Source organism: Galeopterus variegatus, unplaced genomic scaffold (genome assembly GCF_000696425.1).
Source record: "Galeopterus variegatus unplaced genomic scaffold, G_variegatus-3.0.2 Scaffold1712, whole genome shotgun sequence".
NCBI classification, from domain to species: Eukaryota; Metazoa; Chordata; class Mammalia; order Dermoptera; family Cynocephalidae; genus Galeopterus; species Galeopterus variegatus.
Window position 1 is genome coordinate 250,951 of NW_007727823.1, and position 25,467 is coordinate 276,417.

The 25,467-nt window shown below is 40.1% G+C and overlaps 1 protein-coding gene across 1 annotated transcript; it reads right to left on the reverse strand.

Annotated features, from left to right (window-relative positions):
- Nucleotides 1-5,163: 5,163 nt before the first annotated feature.
- Nucleotides 5,164-25,467, reverse strand: CPO (carboxypeptidase O; the record flags this gene model as incomplete). The annotated part of the gene is made up of 8 exons (XM_008578542.1): nucleotides 5,164-5,429; nucleotides 6,249-6,333; nucleotides 13,877-14,079; nucleotides 15,221-15,311; nucleotides 18,508-18,618; nucleotides 19,476-19,580; nucleotides 22,551-22,652; nucleotides 25,368-25,467. Coding segments are annotated over 8 exons (1,063 nt in total), but the record flags the coding sequence as incomplete, so codon positions are not given.

Sequence of the window (25,467 nt, forward strand, 5' to 3'; positions counted from 1 at the left end):
TTTCGCATCTTTTGTATTCGAATAGATCCCACATTGAATCTGTCTGAATAATGTCTCTGATTTCTGTCCCTTGTTTCTATCTCTATGGCCACCAAGTCTACTTAGGCCTTATTCAGTTTATGTATGCACAGGATATTTTCTAAACTGTTTTGCCTCACTTCTCCCCTCCAGTTATCTCACTCTAGTTCATCCTTCCAGACTAATTTTTTACACAACACATTTATTTATTTGCCCTGTGCAGAAGTGTTGGCATTCCCCACAGCCTAGAGCAGTCATGTCTGGACTCCTGCTTGGTATTAGGGACGTTCACCCACCTGATCCCAATCTGATTTTCCACTTCGACCTAGTCAACTAGGTTTCTGTGGATTCACACCATTGAATATGTATCACTCTTTACCTTCTCTGTGTTCCTGTGGTTGCATTTGCACCATCTATGTAAAGAGAAAGGACACTTCATCTTGGGTCTGAAGCTTTGGAGCTGACTTTCACAAATGTGTTTTTTTCAAAAAAATTCTCATAAAAAATGTGATAACAGCTCTGTGGGAAAGGAACATACTAGCGGGATAGGAGTTAATACACCCACTATTAAAGCTCCTTGGAGCTTTATTTTTTAATTTATTTTTATTACCTTAAATGAATGAATCCTAAGGAAAAAATAAAATCCCTTTTTCAGAGTAGCTAAGAAAAGACTGGGAAGTCTTGATTACAGCAGAGTGGAAAACTGTAATAAGTGGCTATTATTTTCTCATAAAGTCTTATCATAAGACCAACTACTTCAAAATTTACAAATCCATAAAGGCTAAAATCCACATAAAGTAAAAAATCCACATTTTTTACTGTGCCTTTAATAAGAGACCCAACTGGAAATGCATATGATTTACCAAGGTAAAGGTCTTATTTATCTGGAACAAGATGATTCATGATCTAGAATGCTAACATCTCTAAAATAGGGTATTTCTGTCCATACAACATTTGTAATCCCCAGGCATATTCTGAATATTAAATAATAGTAATTCTTGTATTAAAGGTCAACTTTAGAAAATTAAAAATTTATGATGTTTTAGGAATACTTGTAATTCCACAGGGAGTTGTCTTACACTCAGTTCCCCAGAGGCAAGTCCAGAAGTGAGGATTCATGTACAAGTGATGTATTAAGGAGGTGCTCCCAAGAGAAACTGGTAAGCAAGTAAGGACACAGGACGGGAAAGGGAGACACAGGACGGGAAAGGGAGGTGGCCAAGCAAGTGTGCAAGCTCGGGGAAAGTTCTTTGGAAGATAACTTCAATCTCACCCCACATAATTTCTGGAATATAAGTTACACCACCCACTGCAAGGGAACTGGGCTTTTATCCTCCTGGACCCAGCAGCTACCATCCAGGCAGGGGCCAAGGATTTCTGGGGGTGGGTGTAACTGCCACACACTTCTAGCTCTCTGTGGCTGCAGGCAGAGCACATGCAGCAGCTCAGGGGCAGCTATCAGAAGAAAGAGTCAGGCAGGTGTGAGCTGTTGGAGGCAAAACATACAACAGCAATGAAGAGGAATGCAGAAGGGGCCTGAAGGGATCTTGGCAAAGCACTGATCATGTCCACTGGAGAGTAATTCTGACATCCCGGAACTGGATAATTCCTATCCCAATAAATTATCTGATTAGTCAACAATTAATAAAAACAGTGTGACCATGGTCATGTTATTTAAATAAATAAAAGTATCTAACTTGGGATTCTTATGAATATCACACAAGGTAACACACAAAGTGTTTTGATCACTGCATATCATAACAGAAATTAATCATTATTAATTTCAGTGGTTTTTCTTTTTACTCCTTTGTATTTAGCATTGCAATTTTATATTCTTGGGCAGTGGGCTTCTTAGTGCCATAACAAATTTATGTCAGATTCAAATTATATACATAAGAACAATACTAGGGTGATATGAAAATATATTTTTAGTAACATATCAGGAGATTGGTAGACTACATAAGAAAAGGAAGGGAAATAGTAGCTTGGACATACATGGTGAAAACAAAAATATAACTCATTTTAACACTGCTGTAGGAAAAAAAAAACAGAGCTAGAAGCTTGGATACTATCTGAATTTATCATTTTGCATCATTTTAAACTTTAAATTTATCCATAAGTCAAGATTTAGATCCTTTGTAGGAATAGTTATGAAAAAAAGCACTAAGAGTTAGGTGGAAGGAAAGAATAGTAACAGAAAATGCACTATAGTCAAACATCCTAAAAAAAAGGGGGGGGGGGAAGAAAAGGCATTATGGAAATACTTTTATTAGCACTGAGATAATAAGTGAGCCATATAAAATCACCACTACATGAACTTTTTTTTGACCTATGAAAACAGCAATTTCATATGACTCAAAGCCTGCTGGGAGACAGTCTTTGTTGGGCTCTTTTCTTGCTGGTTGTGCCGAGGATGCAAGGCTCTGACCACTCTTTACCTGAGCCATTTCTTAGAGTTTATTTGCAGCAAGTAAGCGACCTTGAGTGATGAGGTAATGTCTCCTCTGAGCTAGAGATCAGGCTTGCTTACTGCTTGCTGTAGGAGCAGTGGATTCCCAAGCTCAGTGTCTGTCTCCTGTAACACACATGCTGCATGGGTATGTGGCAGCTGGGCTTGTTTCATCATCTGCTTGGAACCTGAGAGCAAAGGAAATGAATGTAAATATGCTGACGCTTCTGCCCCTTCATGTATTGTGAGAATAATGTCCATTGACTCTGACCCAGGAGTTTCATGTCCTCTATTAACATTCACAAAACTGTAACAGGCTAACATCTTAGCTTTAAAGTCGGATAAAATCAAATCCCAAACCCAACAAAGCCACAATACAGGAAACTCTTAAGAATGCATTAGTTACATCAGTTATGAAGTTTTCCCAAATGATTACCATTTTAGACCAGGAAGTTGAAAACATCTTTAAGAAAGATCAGGGTGGTAATTCATCATCCTTCTATTCTTGTTTTTAGGATCTTTTCCCAGGGAGTAAAAAAATTCCAGAAGAAGTAAATAATATGTCCTGTCCTCCAGTACCCCAAATCCTCAGAGATGTGTGAAACCCCTCAAGGAAGCTACGATTGTGTCCTGGAGCCTAGAAATATCCACATGGAAGATTTCAGGCAAGCTGACAGATTGAGTTTCTATCTGTTCCCTTCCAACTTTATTTGCCCAAGGGTTCAGTCTTTAGACATGAATTAAACTTTGTATATTAGAGCTCCTGAAGTTCATGGAGGTCCAAAATTTTTTTTTAAATAGCCATGGAAACTAAAACACAGGCTAGATTAAAACTGAAAACCTGCATCTGTAAGCACAGCTCCTCTGCATTTTTCTTGAACTTGGCATTGGGTGGCCACATTAGTGTCCTTCCCTTCTAGGCTGGTCATTGATGAAACCCAACCATTTTCTCCTGACAATGCCACAGTTGTGGAGTTGGCATTTTTATGTAAATAGCTGTTCTCTGATTCATTAAACCCAACTGCCCCTGACATTTTCCTTTCTGACCCTTATCAGCCACACACTAGCAAGACATGAAGAAATAAAGAGGACAAAGAAAGGCAGTAAAAAGGTTACAACTGAAGAGTGTATTGTGACCATGACCAACAAGGAAATTTGGAAATGGGTGACTGAACACCCAAGGATGCCCTGTCAGCTGGTCACAGCTACATTTGTTCAAAGCCTGACAAGTGTTTAGCACCATTTCAAGGTGTCACATAGAGATACATTGGAAATGACAGTCATGGAAACTACTTCAAGAGAACTTAAAATTTAATAGATGAGATAGCACAATTAAATGCCTATATATCTGAAAACAAATCTGGCCATTGCTTTCCTTTCTACTTATTCTTTATTTCTTTCCTAGAATGAGTCACATGCTGCAATATTTAATTTATTTATTTGTATTCTTACTTATTATAGCTCCCACAGAGCTGGGATTTACCTGGTATGAAATAGTGTGTCCATTCCAATTATTTATGACTGCTACTCCCAATCTCACCCACAGGAATATAAATTTCAAATAGACAGGGACCGTGTCTATCTTATTCACCATTGTAACCTCAGAGCCTAGCAAAATGCACCTAGTAGAGTCTCAAAAAATTTTTTTGAATAAATAAAATAAAACCAGCACTGCTGTGTAGAAAGATTACAGAACTTGTCTTCTAAATGCTGCTACTAAGTTATTAACCCAAAATTAAGGGAGAACCTGGTTCAAACTTGCAAGCAAAATTTCCAAAGAATTTAGATGAGAAAAAAATCCCTAGCCCCCAGGGCAGGAAACCTAGTCCTATCTCATTTTCCTTAGTGAGTATTGAGAACATAAATCATGAAATATTAGTAGAACACAAAAAGCCCTATCAGAATCTCATGTGACCTTTAATTAGATTTCAAGAGCAGTGGGGTTCCGCTGGTACCCACAGATTTCTCAAGGTTTAAAGCTGGATAGAATAATAACAATCTAGGTGAATCACCTCATATTATAGCTGAGCTCTCCTAGCAATAAAGCTAAATCAGTGATGCTCAAGAGTGTGACATTAAACACCAGGTAGAGTAATTTCATTGATAGCCCCAGTTCTTCATTCCTCACATGTGCTCTATCCCAGCCCTGAACTCTGAGCTCAGCCATATGGCTTCCTTTGGCCAATGGGATGTTAGCAAATACCAGGCAAGCAGAGGTTTGAAAAACGCCTGCACATTGGGATTGCTCTCTTGTTGCTCATATTCCTGTACCATAGCCATGAGGACATGCCTGGCCTAACCTCCTGGAGGAAAAGATACACGGAGCACAGCCACGGGTCCTCATCCCAGCTGAAGCTGTCCTAAACTAGCTGGCAGCCAGCCAACCCCCAGAGTGATCAACCAGCCGCCCTGAAACTGACCACAGACGCCTAAGTGGACACAGCCCAGAGCAGCTGAACTTCCTCACTGACCTATATAGACTCATGTATCGCTGAGTTTTAGAGGACTTTAGTTTGTAGCATTATGGTAGCAATACCTAACACTATACTCTTATAAAGTATTAAAAAATAATTATCAGCAAAACATTAAAATGCAAATCTGATTTTTCTTTATTGAAATAGAATTTAGTTAAATTATTTGGTTTCTCTACAACCTCAGACAAACCTTCCTTCCAACTATATCCACATCACTGGGGTTCAGCGTCCTAAGTAGGATTCACTTAGAAAGTGAAGGACACCAGCAAGCTCAGCTGTCACCTTTCCAGTACTGTTGGAGGGCCAGTATTTCTCATACACATCATCCAGGATCGAGAGCACAGCCTCCATGGTCTCCTCACAGACAGGCTGGATTTGGGCTTCTGGCATAAGAAACCTATATAAACCACGGTCCCTCAGCTCAAACGTGAATGAGAAGGGGATCCCAATGCCTTGGGCCCAGTCTTTTGAAGACCCTGATACATCATCTGTAAATGAAAACATGAAGGCAGAGGTAGACATCATACTTAGAAAGGATAGATTTCTACAGCTATTTCAGGGAATAAAAGTTAAAAAAAAAACTTTTTCAGGGTCTCATGGATAGCTGTCTTCTCCTTTATAGGTAAGTCCCTGCAGGGCAGGGACTACATCTTATTTAACCTCTCTGTCCCCTATGGGACCTAGCACTGTGCCTGGCACATAGCAGAGGTTTGGTTGAAGTTTCTCAGCTGAATCAAAGCCTAGGCAACCTAATATCCCAAAGCAAAAGTGAAATGACTCATATAAAGGAACAGAAACAAAGCATCCCACAGGAAAAATATTATGCAAATATTATCCAGGTGGGTCTCCAGAGGGTGGAAGAGGTGCTGGTTGGAGCTGGGTGAAGCACAACACTCTCCTTTCAACTAAATTATTTTCCTGTAGGTTCCTTCTTCAGGACCCACCCTGCTCTGCTTTGTTAACCTGATGGGTCCTCTGGGAACTGAATCACCTGACCAGCAGTCACTGGACAATGTCCTTCCTGTTAACTCCCATGCCTTCTAACCTGCCAGCTCTTTTTAAAGGAAGCCAGAGGAAGTTCTGGTCTAAATCAGTGTGTTAATTTTTTTTTTTTTTTTCCTTTTAGCTCATACCTTATCCCTAGAGAGTATAATTCTGGATTTGTAAAGACTTCCTTTCATCTTTAGTCATTTTGATTTATACAACTCCCTGTTGATCACAGGAACTCTATTCCTCTCCTGCCCACCTAAGCCCACAGACTTCTTTTGTGCCTTAGATACTATTGAAGACAAAATAAAGATACTTACATAAAACATGTGAAGTTGCTCCAACTGTATAATTGGTTCCGTGCTTTGCTTTCAATGCATTTGCTGCCTTCTGTCCAACTCGAATCTGTAGGTGGGAAATGCAGACAGATATCTGGAGTTAAAAATAAATCCAGATCCACTTTCAGAGTTTTAGACCATCTTTCCAACTTCCCATTGGAAAACTACACCTAGGTAGCCTGCTAAAACCTCAGATTCGACACATTTAAATCCAATTTCATCATCTTTCCCATTAATAAGGCTGTTCTGACTTTCACATTTCTGGCCTCGCATGCTCCCTCAAACACACATGTAAAAACCCTGCAGGCATCTTTGACTTTCCTTCTCTCATTGTCCTGTTTGACTCATTGCCTCTGAGCTGGTCTCTTGCATCTTCTAATAAGTTTCCCTTCCTCTCATCAATCCTTATCCCAGTCGATTCTACCTGGTTTCCAGATGAACTTTTGTAAAGTAGAGCTATGATCATAATCGTGCTTAAAAGCTCTCAATAACTCCCGGGTGCTCACCGAATTAAGTACAATCTTCTCAGGCTAGTTTTTGAGATCTTATACAACCTGATCTAACTCACCTTTCCAACACCATATTGTATACATCCATCCTAGATTACAGTCAAACTCATTTTCCCACTGTTCCTCCTACATGACCCCTATTCCTCAGCCTCTCTCCATTTTCTCAGTATGCTCCCTGTACCTGGGATACCTCTTACTTCTGCCTCTTGAGATTCTACACAACCTCAAAGGCTTTTCTCAAATGCCACTTCTCCATGAGGCCTCATCTGATCACCCCAACTGGATTCTGTCCCCACTTTGAATCTCCCATAGCCCTTTGTTCATACCTCTCTCTAACGAGTCTCTTTTTATCTTTCCTCGTAGATACTTGATACATATTTGACACATCTCTCATATGCTCATAGAATTTCAGGGCTGAAAATCACACACATCCCCACAGCTACCACCACATCATCTTGGAAATCCTCAGAACTAGATGATTTCTAAGGTCTCACAGCCTTGCAATCTGCAGACCCTTTCCAGAGATCAAAGTCACTGAGGTCCAAGTCTATTGGCTGTGCTTATTGATCTTCTGAAAAATCTTCTTGCACAGGTCTGTCAACAGACCACCCTCTAGGTATTCTCCACCCCAGACTTTCCAATGCTATGTTCTACCTACCAGATAGTCTATTGCAGTAACCCCCCATAGATTCTACACAAACACCACCCAAACTCCCTTGCCACTTCCTGCCTGGACTGTGATCCAACATTGCTCAACTCTTTAGGGCAGCCAGACAGCACTGGCAGGTGCAGCAGCCCTCCTGGCTCTTGGCTAGTGATGGATCTAGTTTTAGATTGTGTCTCTCCCTTCCTGGCTCTGTACCATCTAGCTGAATCTTAGTATGTGAACAAAAAGTACTTGGGGAGAGTGGGGACAGTCCCAGTGAAATTCTAAAGGAAGAATAGAAAAGATGATAAGTGGAGGTGGGGTCCTACTCAGCAGGTGTGGGTAGCATCCCAAAGGCACTTGGTACATTAAATTGAACATATTTGCAAGCTTTTTGCCTTATCTTCACTCACTACTGAGAAGTCCATCTTTGTCCATTCATCGCTCCCTCTTCCTGAAAAGAGATTCTGAGTCTGCCTCAGATCCTGGGTTTGCATTGTCCAGAATTGAGACAATGGGTAGGAAAGGATAAAGAAGTATAAGGTATAAAGCTAATTTAGTCATTTACACTGGAAAGAGATAGAAGAGCTGTTTGTAGAAAGAAGAGGAAATTATAAGAGGTAGGGGAGAGTCAGAAAGGGGATTTCTAGAGAGAGAAATTCTGGTAAGAAAATAAGAGAGAGGTGGAAAGGACTCAGGTAGCTGCTATGTGTGCTGAAATTAAGAGCAAGAGGCCTGCGTAATGTTGCTGTGATTTACCAACTACGCTCCCTTTTGAAGTTCGAGAGTCTATAGTAGAGACACGAATTGCTTTTAATTACTTTTAATCCCACGTGTTTCTGTGTTTCCTTCAGTGAAGTTCCATTTTAACTGGTCCACGTGGGGCCTCAACTTTTATGTGGGATATATGGATCAGCCCAGGCTACATTTTCCATTCAAGTCACTCCTTGCAACTTTTTTCTTTCCTGCAGAGCTCACCCCAACAACTATTTCTTCCCATCACAGCCTGTGCTTGTTCTATCCTTTACTGTTCCCTTCCCTCAAATCCTGGCTCTGGGGTGGGAAAGGGTCTTCTCAGTTCCCTCTTTGTTGATTGAAGAACTTTTGAATTTTATTCTTCTAAGGATTCCACTAGCAATTACTATGGGGAAGTAGGTAGAAATAAAGATATGTGAGAAGTGTACAGTTGTGATCTTAGCTTACAGACTTGGTCCTTTCTGAGAAGATGAAATGGAAATCCCCTCAGACTTCTGACTTCACCTTCTATCTGCGGGATGGAACTGCTGACTGTACTTCTCTCTCCTTCTCACGATGTACTCAAGGCCATGGACAGCCAACTTCTCTGCTGCCCTTCTCAGCTTAAGGGTACTTCCCAGTAAAAATAATAAACTCCTTTGCCACTAGTACATAAAATACAATTCTGAGCACCTCTAGCCTACTTGACAATTCCTTCTGAGCCCAGAGAATTTCCTATAGGTGAATACTCACAGGCAGACATGCAAAAAGGTTGGTTAAGACCTTGGCATGAATGTGTGTTGAGGGGGAGGGGCCGAGCCTGAGATGCAGTACAGAGGTTGATATGGAAAGAATGTAAACATGGGAAACATTAGAATTCTTATAGCTATTCTAATTTCCACAGCAGTTTAGAAAGGGGATATATATCATTATGTTTCTCCTACAGAGTGACTGCCAAGTTGTCTATCATATAGTACAATATTTACCATGATTGCTACAGATTTTTGGTTCTATAAATACAGAGAGATTAATTACTAGCCTCTGCTGGTTGTAAATAGTACTAGAAATGGAAATCTCCTTGGAGCAGTTGGCTTGATTCTGTGTCTTCATGAACTCTATCATAGCTTATCCCCAAGAATCTAAAAACACTGCTAAATAGCTTCAATAATGTTGACACATGGTGGCAAAATTTTCATGCTGTCTTTTTATTGAAAAGGCCTGGAGATGACTGTTTATCTAACCCTTCAGCACCTGAGATATAGAATTAAAGCAGTCTTTCTCAATTTGATTTACCAATTTCTGCATCTAATACGAAGGAGTGGCCAGTAATCCCCTTCTCAGAGTCGCCTTCCAGCAGTGGTGATGCCATAGACCCAGGTCCCTCCTGCCTTCTTGCTCCCTCTACCCTGTGGCCACAGAGCTCTAATCAGACAGCCACTCAACAGCACAAGACCGTCTAACGTTTGAACACAAGCCTTGCACAATGGTCATGTAGTATCTGTTTTCCTGAGCCAGTAAGAGAATGAAGTTCCCAAGAAAAATACCAGAGCACACAAGCCTCTTTGGTCTGCTGGCAGAAGACCCCTTTCCATCAAAGACCTGTAATGGCCTGTCTTTGGAAATTCATTTGTGTTTGTCACAGAACCCTTAAGGCAGAAAGTAGAAATCTACAACAAATATCCCAGAAACTGGGGATAAATACGGATCTGGGCTTTTTGACTGAAATCTCTGTTTCTGCAGATTTCTTTAATGAAGAAATAGAACTTCTAGGGCTTACAAATGAGGAAAAATAGCACATAGTTCACTGGGAATCTAAACTGATAATGGCTCCTAGAAGTTTCAGACCCTGTCTGAGAGAACAGAGGCTGTGTGAGGTAGTGAGATAGTGAATGAGGACTCCGGAGTCCAGAGACGTGAGTTCCAGCCCAGGCTCCACCATTTCCTGTCTACAGAGGATGTGGAAATAAAGTTAACTCGAGATCTCAATTTCTGCATCTCCAAAGTGAGCTGATTATATTGTCACAAGGGTCAAATGAGATAATGGATGTAAAATTCCTTTGTAAATTGTAAAGACTAGGCAAATGTTAGTTGTTTCCATGTGTTGTAAAATGACCACATAGTACAAGTGTTCCTGGACCAAGAAATGAAAAGATAATTTCTAGAAAGATACTTGGGTATGGCTGGATATTTTTTGACTGCTGGGGGAAGGGCTTTCTTCAGCAAAGATTTATAGTGGTTTTTAGCATCTAGGCCTTGAGTTTTATGGGTCACACTCCAACCAGGCCTCTGTGATATTGGGAATAGAGAGCTTAGCTCCCATCTATCCCAGCATTTGCATATAATGAGGAACTTGTTTAAAAAAATAAAAAGATAAAAAATAACAAGTGTTAGCAAAAATTAGAGAAATTGAAACCCTTGCACCCTGTTGGCAAAATATAAAATGGTGCAGCCACTATGGAAAATAATATGGTGGTTCCTCAAAAAATTAAAAATAGAATTATCATGTGATCCAGCAATTACACTTCTGGGTAGCTATACAAAAGAATTAAAAGCATAGTCTTGAAGAAATATTTGTACACCCATATTCATGGCAGTATTTCTTATAATGGCCAAGAGGTGAAAGCAACCCAATTGTCCATCGATGGATGAATGGATAAACAAAATGTGGTATATACATGCAATGGAATATTATTTGGCCTTAAAAAGGAAGGAAATCCTGACACATACTGTAGCATGAGTGAACCTTGAGGACATTATGTTAAGTAAAATAAACCAATCAGAGAAAGACAAATACTGCATGATTCCACTTATGTGTGGTATCTAGAATAGTCAGACTCATAGGAACAGAAAGTGGAATGGTGGTTGCCAGGGACTGGGGGCAGTGGGAGACAGTTGTTGTTTAACAGATACAGAATTCCAATTATGCAAGGTAAAAACTTCTGGCAATTGGTTGCACATCAATGTGAATATACAATGTAAATAACACTACTACTTAACTTCACACTTAAAAAAATGGTTAAGATGGTAAATTTTATGTTGTATGTATTTTCCTACAATTAAAAATTGTAGTCCACTTACAATAGTCACCAAAAAAATAAAATACCTATGAATAAATTTAACCAAGGATGTGAAAAATCTCTACGACCAGAACTACAAACCCCTGTTGAGAGAAATTAAAGAGAACATAAGAAGATGGAAAGGTATCCCATATTCTTGGATTGGAAGAATTAACGTTATGAAAATGTCCATACAGCCCAAAGTGATCCACAGATTCAACACAATCTCCATCAAAATTCCAATGACATTTTTCTCAGAATTAGAAAAAAATAATACTCCCATTCATATGGAAGAACAAAAGACCATGTATAGCCAAAGCAATCCTGAGCAAAAATATAAAGCCAGAGGCAAAACACTACCTGACTTTAAATTATACTACAAAGCTATAGTAACCAAAACAGCATGGAACTGGCATAAAAACAGACACACAGAACAACGGAACAGAATAGAGAATCCAGAAATCAATCCATGCACCTACAGACATTTAATCTTTGATGAAGACACCAAGACTACATATTGGGGAAGAGACTGCCTCTTCAGCAAATGGTGCTGGGAAAATTGGACATTCATATGCAGGAGAATGAAACTAGACCTGTACCACTCACCATATACCAAAACCAACTCAAAATGGATTAAAGAATTAAATATACATCCCCAAACAATAAAACTCTTTAAAGAAAACATAGGGGAAACACTCCAGGAAGTAGGACTGGGTACAGACTTTATGAATACGACCCCAAAAGCACAGGCAACCAAAGGAAAAATAAACAAATGGGATTATATAAAACTAAAAAGCTTCTGTACAGCAAAAGAAACAACAGAGCAAAAAGACAACCAACAGAGTGGGAGAAAATATTGCAAAATATCCATCTGACAAAGGATTAATATTTAAAATATACAGGGAACTCAAAAAACTTAAGAGCAAAAAAAAAAAACAAAAAAACAAGTAACCCAATTAAAAAATGGGCAAAGGAGCTGAATAGGCATTTCTCAAAGGAAGATATATGAATGGCCACAGACAAATGAAAAAATACTCAACATTACTCAGCATCTGGGAAATGCAAATCAAAACCACTTTGAGATACCATCTCACCCCAGTTAGGATGGCTAATATGCAAAAGACTGAAAATGACAAATGCTGGCAAGGATGCAGAGAAAAAGGAACCCTCCTACACTGTTGATGGAACTGCAAAATGATGCAGCCTTTAGGGAAAATGGTATGAAGTTTCCTCAAACAATTACAGATAGATCTACCATATGACCCAGCAATCCCACTGCTGGGAATATACCCAGAGGAATGGAAATCATCATGTCGAAGCGATACCTGTACTCACATGTTTATTGCAGCACTATTTACAATAGCCAAGAGTTGGAACCAGCCTAAATGCTCATCATCACATGAGTGGATAAGGAAAATGTGGTGTACCTACACAATGGAATCCTATGCTGATACATATAAAAAAAAAAAATGAAATACTACCATTTGCAGCAACATGGATGGACTTAGAGACAATTATATTAAGTGAAATAAGCCAGGCACAGAAAAAGAAATACTGCATGTTCTCACTTATTTGTGGGCACTAATAAAAATAAATAAATTAAATAAACAAACAAATGGAGGGGGGAAGAAGATACAACAATCACAATTCCTTGAATTTGTTAAGACAAGTGAACAGATATGATGTTGATGGGGGCAGGGGTAAGGGAGGAAGGAAAAGGAGGAATTGGTAAAGGGACGTGAAAATCAACTACATCATATATTGATAAAATAAAATAAAATAAAAAATTGAAAACATAAGTTAAAAATAAAAAGAAAACAAATATTACAATTTGCAATTCTAAATTTACCCTTTCTTTGTTTTCTGCCTGTTGTCCTCAGGTTCACAAAAGGGCAAGGAGCTCAGTCTTTTTCAGCAATTCTGCCCACCAGTGATTGGGTAAACACAGCATCAGAGAAAGACTCAGATAATACAAAACACAGTTTCCCTGCCCCAGCTTGCATTTCACTCTGTTGTCCTCAGGTTCACAAAAGGGCAAGGAGCTCAGTCTTTTTCAGCAATTCTGCCCACCAGTGATTGGGTAAACATAGCATCAGAGAAAGACTCAGATAATACAAAACACAGTTTCCCTGCCCCAGCTTGCATTTCACTGGCACTTCCTCTTACAAACCTTCCTAGGCAAATACTGGAGTAAGAGTTTAGAAGAAAATAGAGCATTGTCTTTAGCAGAGAAGAGAGCAGATATTATTTAGCCGTGTTATTTTAGATACGCCATATTCCGCTAACAGCTGGCAAGTTCTTTAAAGCACGGTTCAAAAGCTGTAATTGCTGAATGGAGCTTCAAGAGAATTTACAGAAATGAAAGCACATTCCTGCAGATTATTAACATAATCATCTCATTTATATTATAGACGAGTACCTAAGATATCTCCCAACTTGACACTTTATGAAACAGGTAGTTAATTAATGTAGGTAAAGCAGCATTTAACCTGAAGCCTTCTCAGCAGGCGTCTGGCAAGGTGCAAAAATCAGGAGAAAAAAAATGATGCGCAGAGAGAACAAAAGGAAGCTGGAGCCAAAATCTTGGAAATGGAAATGAGGAAAAGGAAGGCAGAGGTCCTATTGGGGTTTTTCTAGAAGCCATGGATGGCACTGTGGACTTACCAGTTCTTCATGGTTACTTGTTTTATTTTTGGTGTAGCCATACGGTGTGAGAATAAACTGCCCATAAGAGTGTATGGTCAGGTAGCACAGAATGTCCTCCTTCCGGCTCTCTACAAAGCTAGTGACAGCTTTAGTCTCTGGTTCAGACACTGGTCCTGTCCCACAGAATGTTATATCTTGGCAGTTTTTAGATGCGCCAACAGCTAGAACATACAGAAAACCACAAAGAAGTCTCTATGATCTCAGTTTAAAAATGACTAAGGGCAAGGAGTCAGCCTTGCTCGGGGCATCTGTGGGTGGATAAGGATTTGCCCCGGGTTGTCTAAGTTAGTGTTGGCTAAATTAGCCAACTTGGATGATCATTCAAGGAGGAACTCAGAAAGGTGGGAGGGCTGACATTAGGATTTAGAAGCAAACTCCATGCTGGCATAGCCCAGGAAGGAAGATGCAAAATGAAATGGCATGTCAGTAATCTTTTACTTAAACCTGTGATTCAACAAATGGTTGGGAACCAGTTGTCAGGTTCCTAGGTCAGGCTCTGACATAGCTTTATTGGATTGTCTCTCTTTCAGTGTCTTACTGGTTTGAGTCTCATGAGAGCTATTTTGCAAGGGCATAGTAGTCTGTCCTCCTTTTTAACAATAATAAGGATCATCAGTTGAGCACCTCTTAAATATGCTAGGGACTGTGCTCAGCCTCTCCCATGTAGCATCAAATGCAATCCTCATAACAATTTACAATAAGGTGGTATTACCATGACCCACATTTTACATAAGAGAAAACTAAACAGAGAGATAAAGCAATCTTTCCAGGACCACACAGCTGCCAAGTCTGAATTTTAACCCTTGCCATCTGGTTAATGGCAATGCTCTTAACCATTTCTGCCTCTTTATTTGCTTCCAATTGACTGGGTATGTGGAGATTTGCAAACATGAAAATGCTGTAAGGAGAAGAAAATATTTGCTTTGTGTACTGCCCACCCCCTGCTATAAAATAATCTGCAAGGATAATTCTCTGATTTTTCTTTTCTATCTGTGATAATCCACATATTTAAAAACAAGTGATGGATTTCAAATATATTCACACTGGTCCAGGTCTACTTTGTCCTTGTTTAGTCAACCTCACTTGAAGAGAGTCCTGCATTTGAGTGTTGATGGCTCTTATGACATAGACAGTATCATCCCTTTAGAGGGAATGAAACTAGCCAGGGATCTCAGAAAGCTGTACGAAATTAGATGTTTATTTTTTAAAATTATATCTTCAGTAGTTCAACTTTTTTCTTGATTTTTGGCTCATTTTGTTGTTGTTGCTGTTTATCAATCCATCTACTAAACATGTACTTACTACACCAGGATGCATTGAAATTTCTATTGAGATCCGTCCCAAAACATGTGCCATTATTATGCGATGAACGGGATTTCCTCCAAAAACGATCCTGAAACAGAGGAACATAGGATGTTGTCATTCCAAGGTTTCATAAATCACAGGGTTAGTGACGATAGGTGGTCCTCAAACATGAAAAATGTTTCCTAGGATTATCTGGAAGAACTTGCCTTTAACATTATAAAGCTTGTGCATGCAATTTTTAATCTTACAGATGGGCTAGCAACCCCAAATAACAGGAACATCTGTGCAACCCAAAGTGTGCATACGTGTACACAATTAAATTGGAGGAAGTAGTTTGGCCTTTTTCCTCGTGAGCAGATTAGCAGTGCCTGCGGACGTGATCTGCTTACTCAAGGGAAAGCTTCAGAGTCATTTTTTAGGTCCAAGTAATACAGGATGAAAGAGAAATAGCTTGACAGATGGAAACAGACTGTTCCAGGTGTATCAGAGATTGTCTCTGCACATTTCTGGAAGCAGAAGACTGATGAGTAGAGATGCAGATAAAGACAGGCTTCACCAGACAAGCTCAGAGGGAGAGGCTTGATTCATACACCAGAAAGAAAGGCTGTTCCAGAGAAAGGGCTCCAGGAAGGGCCTCTGGGGGAGCAATAGGGGAGGGGGAGGAAGGAATACTTTCTAGAAACAGGGACTCTTATCTGTGCAGTAATATGCTTTAGAAACATTGTAAAGAGAAAGTTGTCTGCTTTCTGAGACGTGTGAATGATCACATTGAAACGTAGTCTGGTTGAGTGTTCATACATCGTTATACACCAGAAAGAAAGGCTGTTCCAGAGAAAGGGCTCCAGGAAGGGCCTCTGGGGGAGCAATAGGGGAGGGTGAGGAAGGAATACTTTCTAGAAACAGGGACTCTTATCTGTGCAGTAATATGCTTTAGAAACATTGTAAAGAGAAAGTTGTCTGCTACCTAAAAAAACTTTCTGAGACGTGTGAATGATCACATTGAAACGTAGTCTGGTTGAGTGTTCATACATCGTTCGTTACCCCTCATGCTTTGAGAACCGATCTGAGATGGATACAGGTTGGCATGTGAATTTTATATCAGTATGATCCTGATGAGACGTAAGCAATCCATAAACATTAAGAAGATGGGGGAGAAAATGTAAGTCTGCCTGGAAAACTGGAAATATGTCAAAAACAAACAAAGAAAAAACCTGTGTTGGACTTCGAAAACCTCCTCAGTCCTGAACTCGACTCTCCTTGTTTGCTTAAAACATGTTTAATTCATTTGAGACCAAATGGGGTTTCTTTCTTCACATGGGTACAAAATATTTTTATAGGTTGAGGTCGAAAAAATGAACCTGAGTTGTGATTTCTTTAGTTCACGAACAGACCCCGGGACCAAACTCAGTGTACTCACAGTTGTCCAAGTGTAGACATAACCATCTATGTTAAGAACTGGGAGCACACAGAAGTCCAGCTTCCCAAGGAACCGGCTTATACGTGAGTTCATTTTATAGTTTTGAAGAATCTGAAATTTTAAGAGAGAAATATTTTGAATGATTCTGGGAAGGGGTCTTTTGTCTCTTAATTTTTTAACAGTTTCAATTTGATTATAAGAGGTGACTGCACGTTCCACCTCCAACCTCCAGCCCCCAACCCCTCCTTTTCTTATTCTTTATGCGGTGGTTCTCAGACTTTACTGTGCATCAGATTCACCTGGAGGTCCTGTTAATACAGATTGCCCAGCTCTACCCTCCCCAACCCCTCCTCCCCCACAAGTTTCTAATTCACCAGGTTTGAGATGGATCCAACTGTTTGTATTTCTATGAAGTCCCCGGTTGATGTGATGTTGTTGATGCCTGAGAACTGTGGGCTTTTTATGTTTAGGTTTCTACAAATACTGACCAAAAAAGTATCGTATTACTTTTAAAGGTTTCTGAGTCTCTCAAAGGAGGGGTATAAGTAGTCCACAAAAATTCACTAGGCTAGGTATTTTCCATTTGCTAAATCTCTTAATCCACACACATGAAGTAGTCATTTCATACTCTTTTTACAGGTGAAAAACTAGAGGTCCCAGTATGAGAAAATTTGCCCAATACTATTAGAAAGAGGCAGAGCCAGGATTCAAATTCATTTTTGACTCCAAAGATGTCGTCTACATTTTGATATATTTACCTCCAATAAAAATGATTTTGGATGTACTAGAAAGAGATCAGAATACTTAGTTTTCAGTGAAGCTACTCACTAATTCTATTTCACTTGAAGGATCAGCTCAGTAAAGAATTGCATTGCTAGCTTGTGAAATAAGCATGGTTTCTAAAAAGCCAAGAATAACAGGTATTTTATGGGGTGGTTTACCATTATGAGGAAACTAAAGGCACTTACTTCTTTCACAAACCACTGGCAAAAAGCTGGGGCAATCCATTCCCTGGCATGGATTCCACAGTCTATCCAAATGATCTTCTTGGAGTTATTGGATGGTTGGCTGATCTGGAGGAGACATCCATGCTCCATCACCAAACAATCGCTTATTATCCTAAGCCATTGTGCAAAATTACCAGGTTTCTGATTCCCCTAGAGGCCCCTTTCTTACTCCACTCTGTGGTTTCCAGGAGGCAAGGATGCTGATAGAGACATTCCCCGAGTATGACCCTTTCCTCTGCTACTCTTATTCTCCTGCCACTTGTCCTGGTGGTGTAAGATCCGTGCCCTGGGCACAAATCCTACACGCCGAAGTGACTCGCCTCACAGAGACNGGAGGAAGGAATACTTTCTAGAAACAGGGACTCTTATCTGTGCAGTAATATGCTTTAGAAACATTGTAAAGAGAAAGTTGTCTGCTTTCTGAGACGTGTGAATGATCACATTGAAACGTAGTCTGGTTGAGTGTTCATACATCGTTCGTTACCCCTCATGCTTTGAGAACCGATCTGAGATGGATACAGGTTGGCATGTGAATTTTATATCAGTATGATCCTGATGAGACGTAAGCAATCCATAAACATTAAGAAGATGGGGGAGAAAATGTAAGTCTGCCTGGAAAACTGGAAATATGTCAAAAACAAACAAAGAAAAAACCTGTGTTGGACTTCGAAAACCTCCTCAGTCCTGAACTCGACTCTCCTTGTTTGCTTAAAACATGTTTAATTCATTTGAGACCAAATGGGGTTTCTTTCTTCACATGGGTACAAAATATTTTTATAGGTTGAGGTCGAAAAAATGAACCTGAGTTGTGATTTCTTTAGTTCACGAACAGACCCCGGGACCAAACTCAGTGTACTCACAGTTGTCCAAGTGTAGACATAACCATCTATGTTAAGAACTGGGAGCACACAGAAGTCCAGCTTCCCAAGGAACCGGCTTATACGTGAGTTCATTTTATAGTTTTGAAGAATCTGAAATTTTAAGAGAGAAATATTTTGAATGATTCTGGGAAGGGGTCTTTTGTCTCTTAATTTTTTAACAGTTTCAATTTGATTATAAGAGGTGACTGCACGTTCCACCTCCAACCTCCAGCCCCCAACCCCTCCTTTTCTTATTCTTTATGCGGTGGTTCTCAGACTTTACTGTGCATCAGATTCACCTGGAGGTCCTGTTAATACAGATTGCCCAGCTCTACCCTCCCCAACCCCTCCTCCCCCACAAGTTTCTAATTCACCAGGTTTGAGATGGATCCAACTGTTTGTATTTCTATGAAGTCCCCGGTTGATGTGATGTTGTTGATGCCTGAGAACTGTGGGCTTTTTATGTTTAGGTTTCTACAAATACTGACCAAAAAAGTATCGTATTACTTTTAAAGGTTTCTGAGTCTCTCAAAGGAGGGGTATAAGTAGTCCACAAAAATTCACTAGGCTAGGTATTTTCCATTTGCTAAATCTCTTAATCCACACACATGAAGTAGTCATTTCATACTCTTTTTACAGGTGAAAAACTAGAGGTCCCAGTATGAGAAAATTTGCCCAATACTATTAGAAAGAGGCAGAGCCAGGATTCAAATTCATTTTTGACTCCAAAGATGTCGTCTACATTTTGATATATTTACCTCCAATAAAAATGATTTTGGATGTACTAGAAAGAGATCAGAATACTTAGTTTTCAGTGAAGCTACTCACTAATTCTATTTCACTTGAAGGATCAGCTCAGTAAAGAATTGCATTGCTAGCTTGTGAAATAAGCATGGTTTCTAAAAAGCCAAGAATAACAGGTATTTTATGGGGTGGTTTACCATTATGAGGAAACTAAAGGCACTTACTTCTTTCACAAACCACTGGCAAAAAGCTGGGGCAATCCATTCCCTGGCATGGATTCCACAGTCTATCCAAATGATCTTCTTGGAGTTATTGGATGGTTGGCTGATCTGGAGGAGACATCCATGCTCCATCACCAAACAATCGCTTATTATCCTAAGCCATTGTGCAAAATTACCAGGTTTCTGATTCCCCTAGAGGCCCCTTTCTTACTCCACTCTGTGGTTTCCAGGAGGCAAGGATGCTGATAGAGACATTCCCCGAGTATGACCCTTTCCTCTGCTACTCTTATTCTCCTGCCACTTGTCCTGGTGGTGTAAGATCCGTGCCCTGGGCACAAATCCTACACGCCGAAGTGACTCGCCTCACAGAGACCACAAGACAAGAGATCGCTGCAATTTAAGCAAGAGGTGTTTATTCAGCATATGCTGGGTCGCCTTTTTCGTAAGCGGCCCCGAGCTCTTTGACATGAGAGTTTTTATACACTTTCTTTGGACAAAGACTTTTTTTCATGGTCAGGCTTAACAGGCTAGCCCCCGCCGATAAGGGACTGTTTAATTTTTTTTTTTTAATCACTTGGGCTCTGCCAGGTGTCCTGAAGATAAGAGGGCTGGTTAGTCCTTGAGGCCGGCTGGCCCCTGCAATGTGTGTCTAGTTCTGCTTTGACCTCTAAAAAGCTGTTTTACTTAAAATACCTTTAGATATGTTTACCTCGTTAGTAAGTGCTTACAGGAATAATTTGTGTAGGTTAGCTTAAAGTTCATATTTCTCTGTTACAATTTGTGCAGGCTAAAGCTACATAGGCAATAATATGGGTTAGAGTCACAATTTTTATAACAGTGGTTGTTCTCAGGACCAAGCAATGACCTCCCATGGTGCCCACCCAAAGAATGGTCTTCCCTACACCCTAAACTGTTCCCTAACTGTAAATTAAGGCATAAAGCCCCCAGCCACAAGCTAAGAGGCTAAATCTGTATAAACCATATAGAACCTTTACAAACAGAGGTTACTCAGACTGGTAAAGTGCACGAGAGGTTAACATTCAAGAATCAAAGTATTTTAAAATGACTCCCAGTCTTCACATACACTTCTTGAAAGTGTGTGTGGATCCAGATTCACAATCTCCTGCAACACTTATCATTCCCTTTCCCCTCAGGGACGCCTCCACTTTCAGCCAGCTCAGTCGTCTTTCCTCTCTCCCCATCTGTCATCCTTGCACATCAGCTCAACCTTACTCCAGCAAGAAAAATCTCCTCTTTCAGAGCTTTGGGGAGGTAAGAATTAATCTGGAAATTATGGATTCCCTTCGGTGGAGAGGAGAGGTAAGAATTAATCTGGAAATTATGGATTCCCTTTGGTGGAGAAGAGGCTGTGAACACACCCATGTTTGTAACACTCACATCTGTTTTGTATTTGTAAATGGCCTAGATCAGTGCTATTGGTTGAAAGCCATAGGGAGCTGGGCTGATGAGGCTCCCCCGCTCTACATGAGAAACTGACAAATGGAGATAAATATCTGGCTGGATCTATCATATTCAAGGAACTTTCTCCTTTTAGCCTCACCTATTTTCAACGTTGCCGGGACAATTCCTAATCCATCTCTTCACTTCATTTTCTCTAATAATTTTGAGTACATGTATGTTAATTATATGTTTATCTTTATTGCCTCTTTATTTTGTACTTATTCTGTTCTTTATAGTATGCCCCAGGCAATGGATATTGAGATGTCTTTTTGGCTGCCTCAACTCAGAGTTTGATGGCCTATTGAAAATAGGTAGGCAGGTGCCTTGACCTATGCTTAATACATCAACCGTTCACTCAATCCCTGTGTAAATTCTCTTTCCGAGCCAATAATTTTGTTTCTGTAACTGTAGGTAACTTTAAAATTTGGGGCTGTGCTTTGAAATTAACATATCTACACTAAGTAGTGAGAGGGCAGTGAACAAAGTAATGCTAGTTCTTAAGGACAAAATACTTTGGCAGTGGTTCTCGAAGACTGGTCCTGGTTCAGCAGTATCAGCATCATCTGGGAACTTGTCAGAGGTTCAGCAGTATCAGCATCATCTGGGAACTTGTCAGAAATTCACCGTGGTTCTAACACTTAAGTGTGCATTAGTGTCACCTGGAGGAGGGCTTGTTCAAACACAGATTGTTGGGCCCCATCCCCAGACTTTCTGACTCAGAAGCCCAGTGATAGGACCCAAGAATGTGCATTTCTAACAAGTTTCCAGGTGATACTGATACTACTGATCCATGGACCACCCTTTGGAAACCACTGGTTTGGTGCAGAGGTTGTCAACTCCTACTACATATTAGGATCACCTGGGCAACTTTTAAAGTATGCTTTAAGCTCTTCTTGGAACTATTAGGTCAGACATACTTAGGTGGAGCCCAGGCATCAGGATTACTTGGAAGCTCTCCAGGTGATTTTAATATGCACCCAGAATAGAAAATCACTGATTCAGAACTGGGAGCCCAGAAGTCCTGGAAAAACATCTACCTGGCCCCAAACATTTTTTATGTCACATGCAAAAAGGGTAGGAGAACCTGGAGACCTGGTACCCCCCTGGCTATGCTACTATCTTGCTGTGTGACCCTGTACTAGTCACTTCACTTCGCTGGGTCTTTGTTCCCTCAACCATAAAATGAAGGAACCAAAAATGAAGGTTGTCTGTGGTTTTTAAGCATTTTTCTGAGAAAAAAAAAAATCTGTTTTAAAGAAAGAACACTTTTGCCCCCCAAAAACAAAACCTTAAAATGCAGATAAAAAGTGAACTGGCTCTGGTTGAAGCATGAGTGGGAGATTCTCCACTCTGGGCCATGCTATTTTTAAGTCCTACCCCCATGTTCCCACCCAGCCATCCCAGTCCTCTTTTCCCCTGAACTTGATTCCAGCCACTTGATTAAGGCATATACATCTGGAATTTTAAAAGCACAGTTTGTGGTGGAAAAGGCAAAATGTTTCTGTACTGCTCCTTTTGACACTGTCCACATTTCCAACTAGTGTTTCTGAGTAGTAAACCAATGACCTCAGACTGGGTGATTCTCCCAATAAGGTAATTCTGAGCCTGCTCACTCACCTTCAGATAATACATGGGCCGGTCCTCATAGGTCATTCCTAGCAAATGCTGTGTCACCACTTCTGTGTACTTCTCACTTATCTGTTTCATCCACTGATAGATCTGAAACAGCCAGGGAGGACTATGGCTAACGAGAGGAAGATTGAGATAACTGCTTCTTTCACTACGACATGCAACCCTGTGCTAGATTGCAACAGCTGTGTGGTAAACAAAACAGAAAACTAAATCAATGAACTGTTACCTCCTCCCTCTCCCTTTCTTTAAAGATCCACTCTGCCATCACGTCTTATGACACCCTGTTGAACTTTACGAATAAGTTGTTGAGAATTAACTATTTCAATAATCCACCAATAATAGAAACATTCAGTAACAACATAATCTTCAAATAGCCACCACACTTAGCTTCCATGTGGCACACAATTGTGCCAGAAATTTCAGGTCAGGCTTATTTTGTAGGATCTTCTTCCGTCTTTATGAATCCCAACCATATGCTTTGCTGATGTCCATGGTTCCAAGATTAGAGAAGATGTGAGTATGTCCTTCCCAGAACATGCCAACAAAAGTTTCTAAATCAAGTCCGGGTCAATCATTTTGATTCAAATCAGTAGACCTCAATAGGTGCTGATTTAATCACACGTCTTACACCATGCTTAGGAAGAGTCTTACACCTTGCCTTGTACGTCCATACCTTGGGGAACCATAAGGGCAAATGCAAAAACATAAGACATATTAAGACAGTCATCAGTGTGTCACAGGAAGCCTCTCACGCTCCATTTCTATATAGTTGACATCTCTCAATGTCAACAACCAAGAGTTGTGGCAAATAACAGTTAATTGGGGATAATAAATATCCCATTTGAAAACTTTTGTATCTCAATTGCCATTCTTAGCAGAGAATATCTACAGAAAAAAATGCATTATTATAATAGTAACAGTACTTAGCGGGAGTATTTTCAATTCTATTAACTGAAAAGAATAGTAGCGTTTCACAGGGGTATCCTGTATGCATCTGTAATGGGACTAGATCAGATGCAGATGTCTTAATTCTTGGGAGAGCTACAAATAGCAGCAAGTAGCAGCAGCAGCTGTTGGAATGAGCAGGACTGAAGCCATGTTGCGACCTAAAACTGCATGAGCTGTAGGCAAATTTTAAAAAGGCACATTTTTTTCCTTAGCATACATTTCTCCGAGTTCCCTATTTTCCCATGGTTATTTGATATTTTGAACCTTGGTTATGGGGCAAGATGACATTATTTACATAAATGTAAAGTTGTTTTCTAACCAGCCTGAAGATGCAAACTCACCATAAGACATGTACTATCCAGACCCTGAGATAACAGCAAGTATGGGAGCAGAAACCAGACAGAGCCTTTGTGAACCTTGCACCTGGCTCCTTGCATGGAACCCCTAACAGCTCATGTCTCCCTCCCTCCCGCTTTTCAGTTCCCACATTCCATTCCCTCATCTCCTTCTTTAAAATCCCCCGAGTAAGTCTTTAAGATGGTTTAAAGACCATTCTCCTTCAGGTTTACCAGAGAGGTGGGTTAGCCCAACATCTCTACTCAGGTCACCAGTATTCCTGAATAAAAGCTGACTTCCATTTTCACCAACATTTGACTTTTGGCTGGTTTGTATTTGAAAGGGGGCAGGCAGCTAGACCTGTGCCCTGTAATACAGATATTATTCATTTATTGCTTAATCAGTATAGTTTATTTCATTTACTCTCTCAACAATGCTGCAAGATAGATACTAATATTCCTGTTTCTCAGGGGAGGAATCTGAGGATCAAAGAGGTTAAATGTCTTAGTCAAGGTAACACAGCCAGTAAGTGGCCAAGCCAGATGTGAACCCATCTCTGATACCGGAACATGTTGTTCAGGGGCCATACTGGACCTTGTTCAAAAATCATAGAACCAACAGTACATTTGGGTGATTGTTACAGAAAAAAGTGTAAATTTTTTGAAAAAAATTTTTGGAAAATATTAATATATTTTCAAATGCTGAGGGAATAAATTGGTAAGGCCTGTTTGGATAGCAACTTATACATTTATATTAAAAATTTAGATGTATATGTCCTTGAACCTAGTGATTATATTTTTAGAAATTTATACCCTAAAAAAGATTTGCATAATGTCACATACGTGCATACACACACACATACGTGCATGCATGTGTAGTAGCTAAATTTCACTATATTTAGTTTTGGAAATCACAAAACTTAACTTGGTAGCAATACAAATATTTCTTTGAAAAATCATCTCCCCTCTTAAGAACTGCTGCCTGTGCCTCTTTGCATCTTATTACCTTTTCAGCCAAATATGATTCAGTCAAAAGACTTCACCATCCCATGTCTCATACCCACATAAACACCAACCCCCTCCTTTTTTTTTTTTTGGCTGCTGGTAGGTACAAGGATCTGAACCCTTGACCTTGGTGTTATCAGCACCGTGCTCAAAGTAAGTGAGCTAACCAGCCAGCCCAAACCTGCTAAGGACTTGATAAACAAAAATAAGGGTCAATTCTGGTTCATACTGACACTAGCACAACTGGCTCCTCCTTGGAACATTCCTTTTCTCCTTTTTTTTTTTTTCCTGTTATGAATTTGCCTTTTTATTTCATATCACCAGGTTTTGTGGTTACAATGACAGTGGTGTTAGTGGTGGGGATATTTGGGAATCCCTTGAACTCAGTGTGCAGGCAAATCTTATCCCCACATTTTGAGCCTCTCTAGTCTATGGATATTAACAATGAACCATCCCTCAAGCATCCTCAAGTAGGTGTGAATACCACCAACCTCTCCCATATGTCCTTGCTCACCTCCTTCATGGGGTGGAATTTGTTGTAGGAATAGGTCTCCAGGCTCTTCCACTGACTCACTTTCTCGTTCCTAACCTCTTGTCTGTGTTGTACTAAGGAT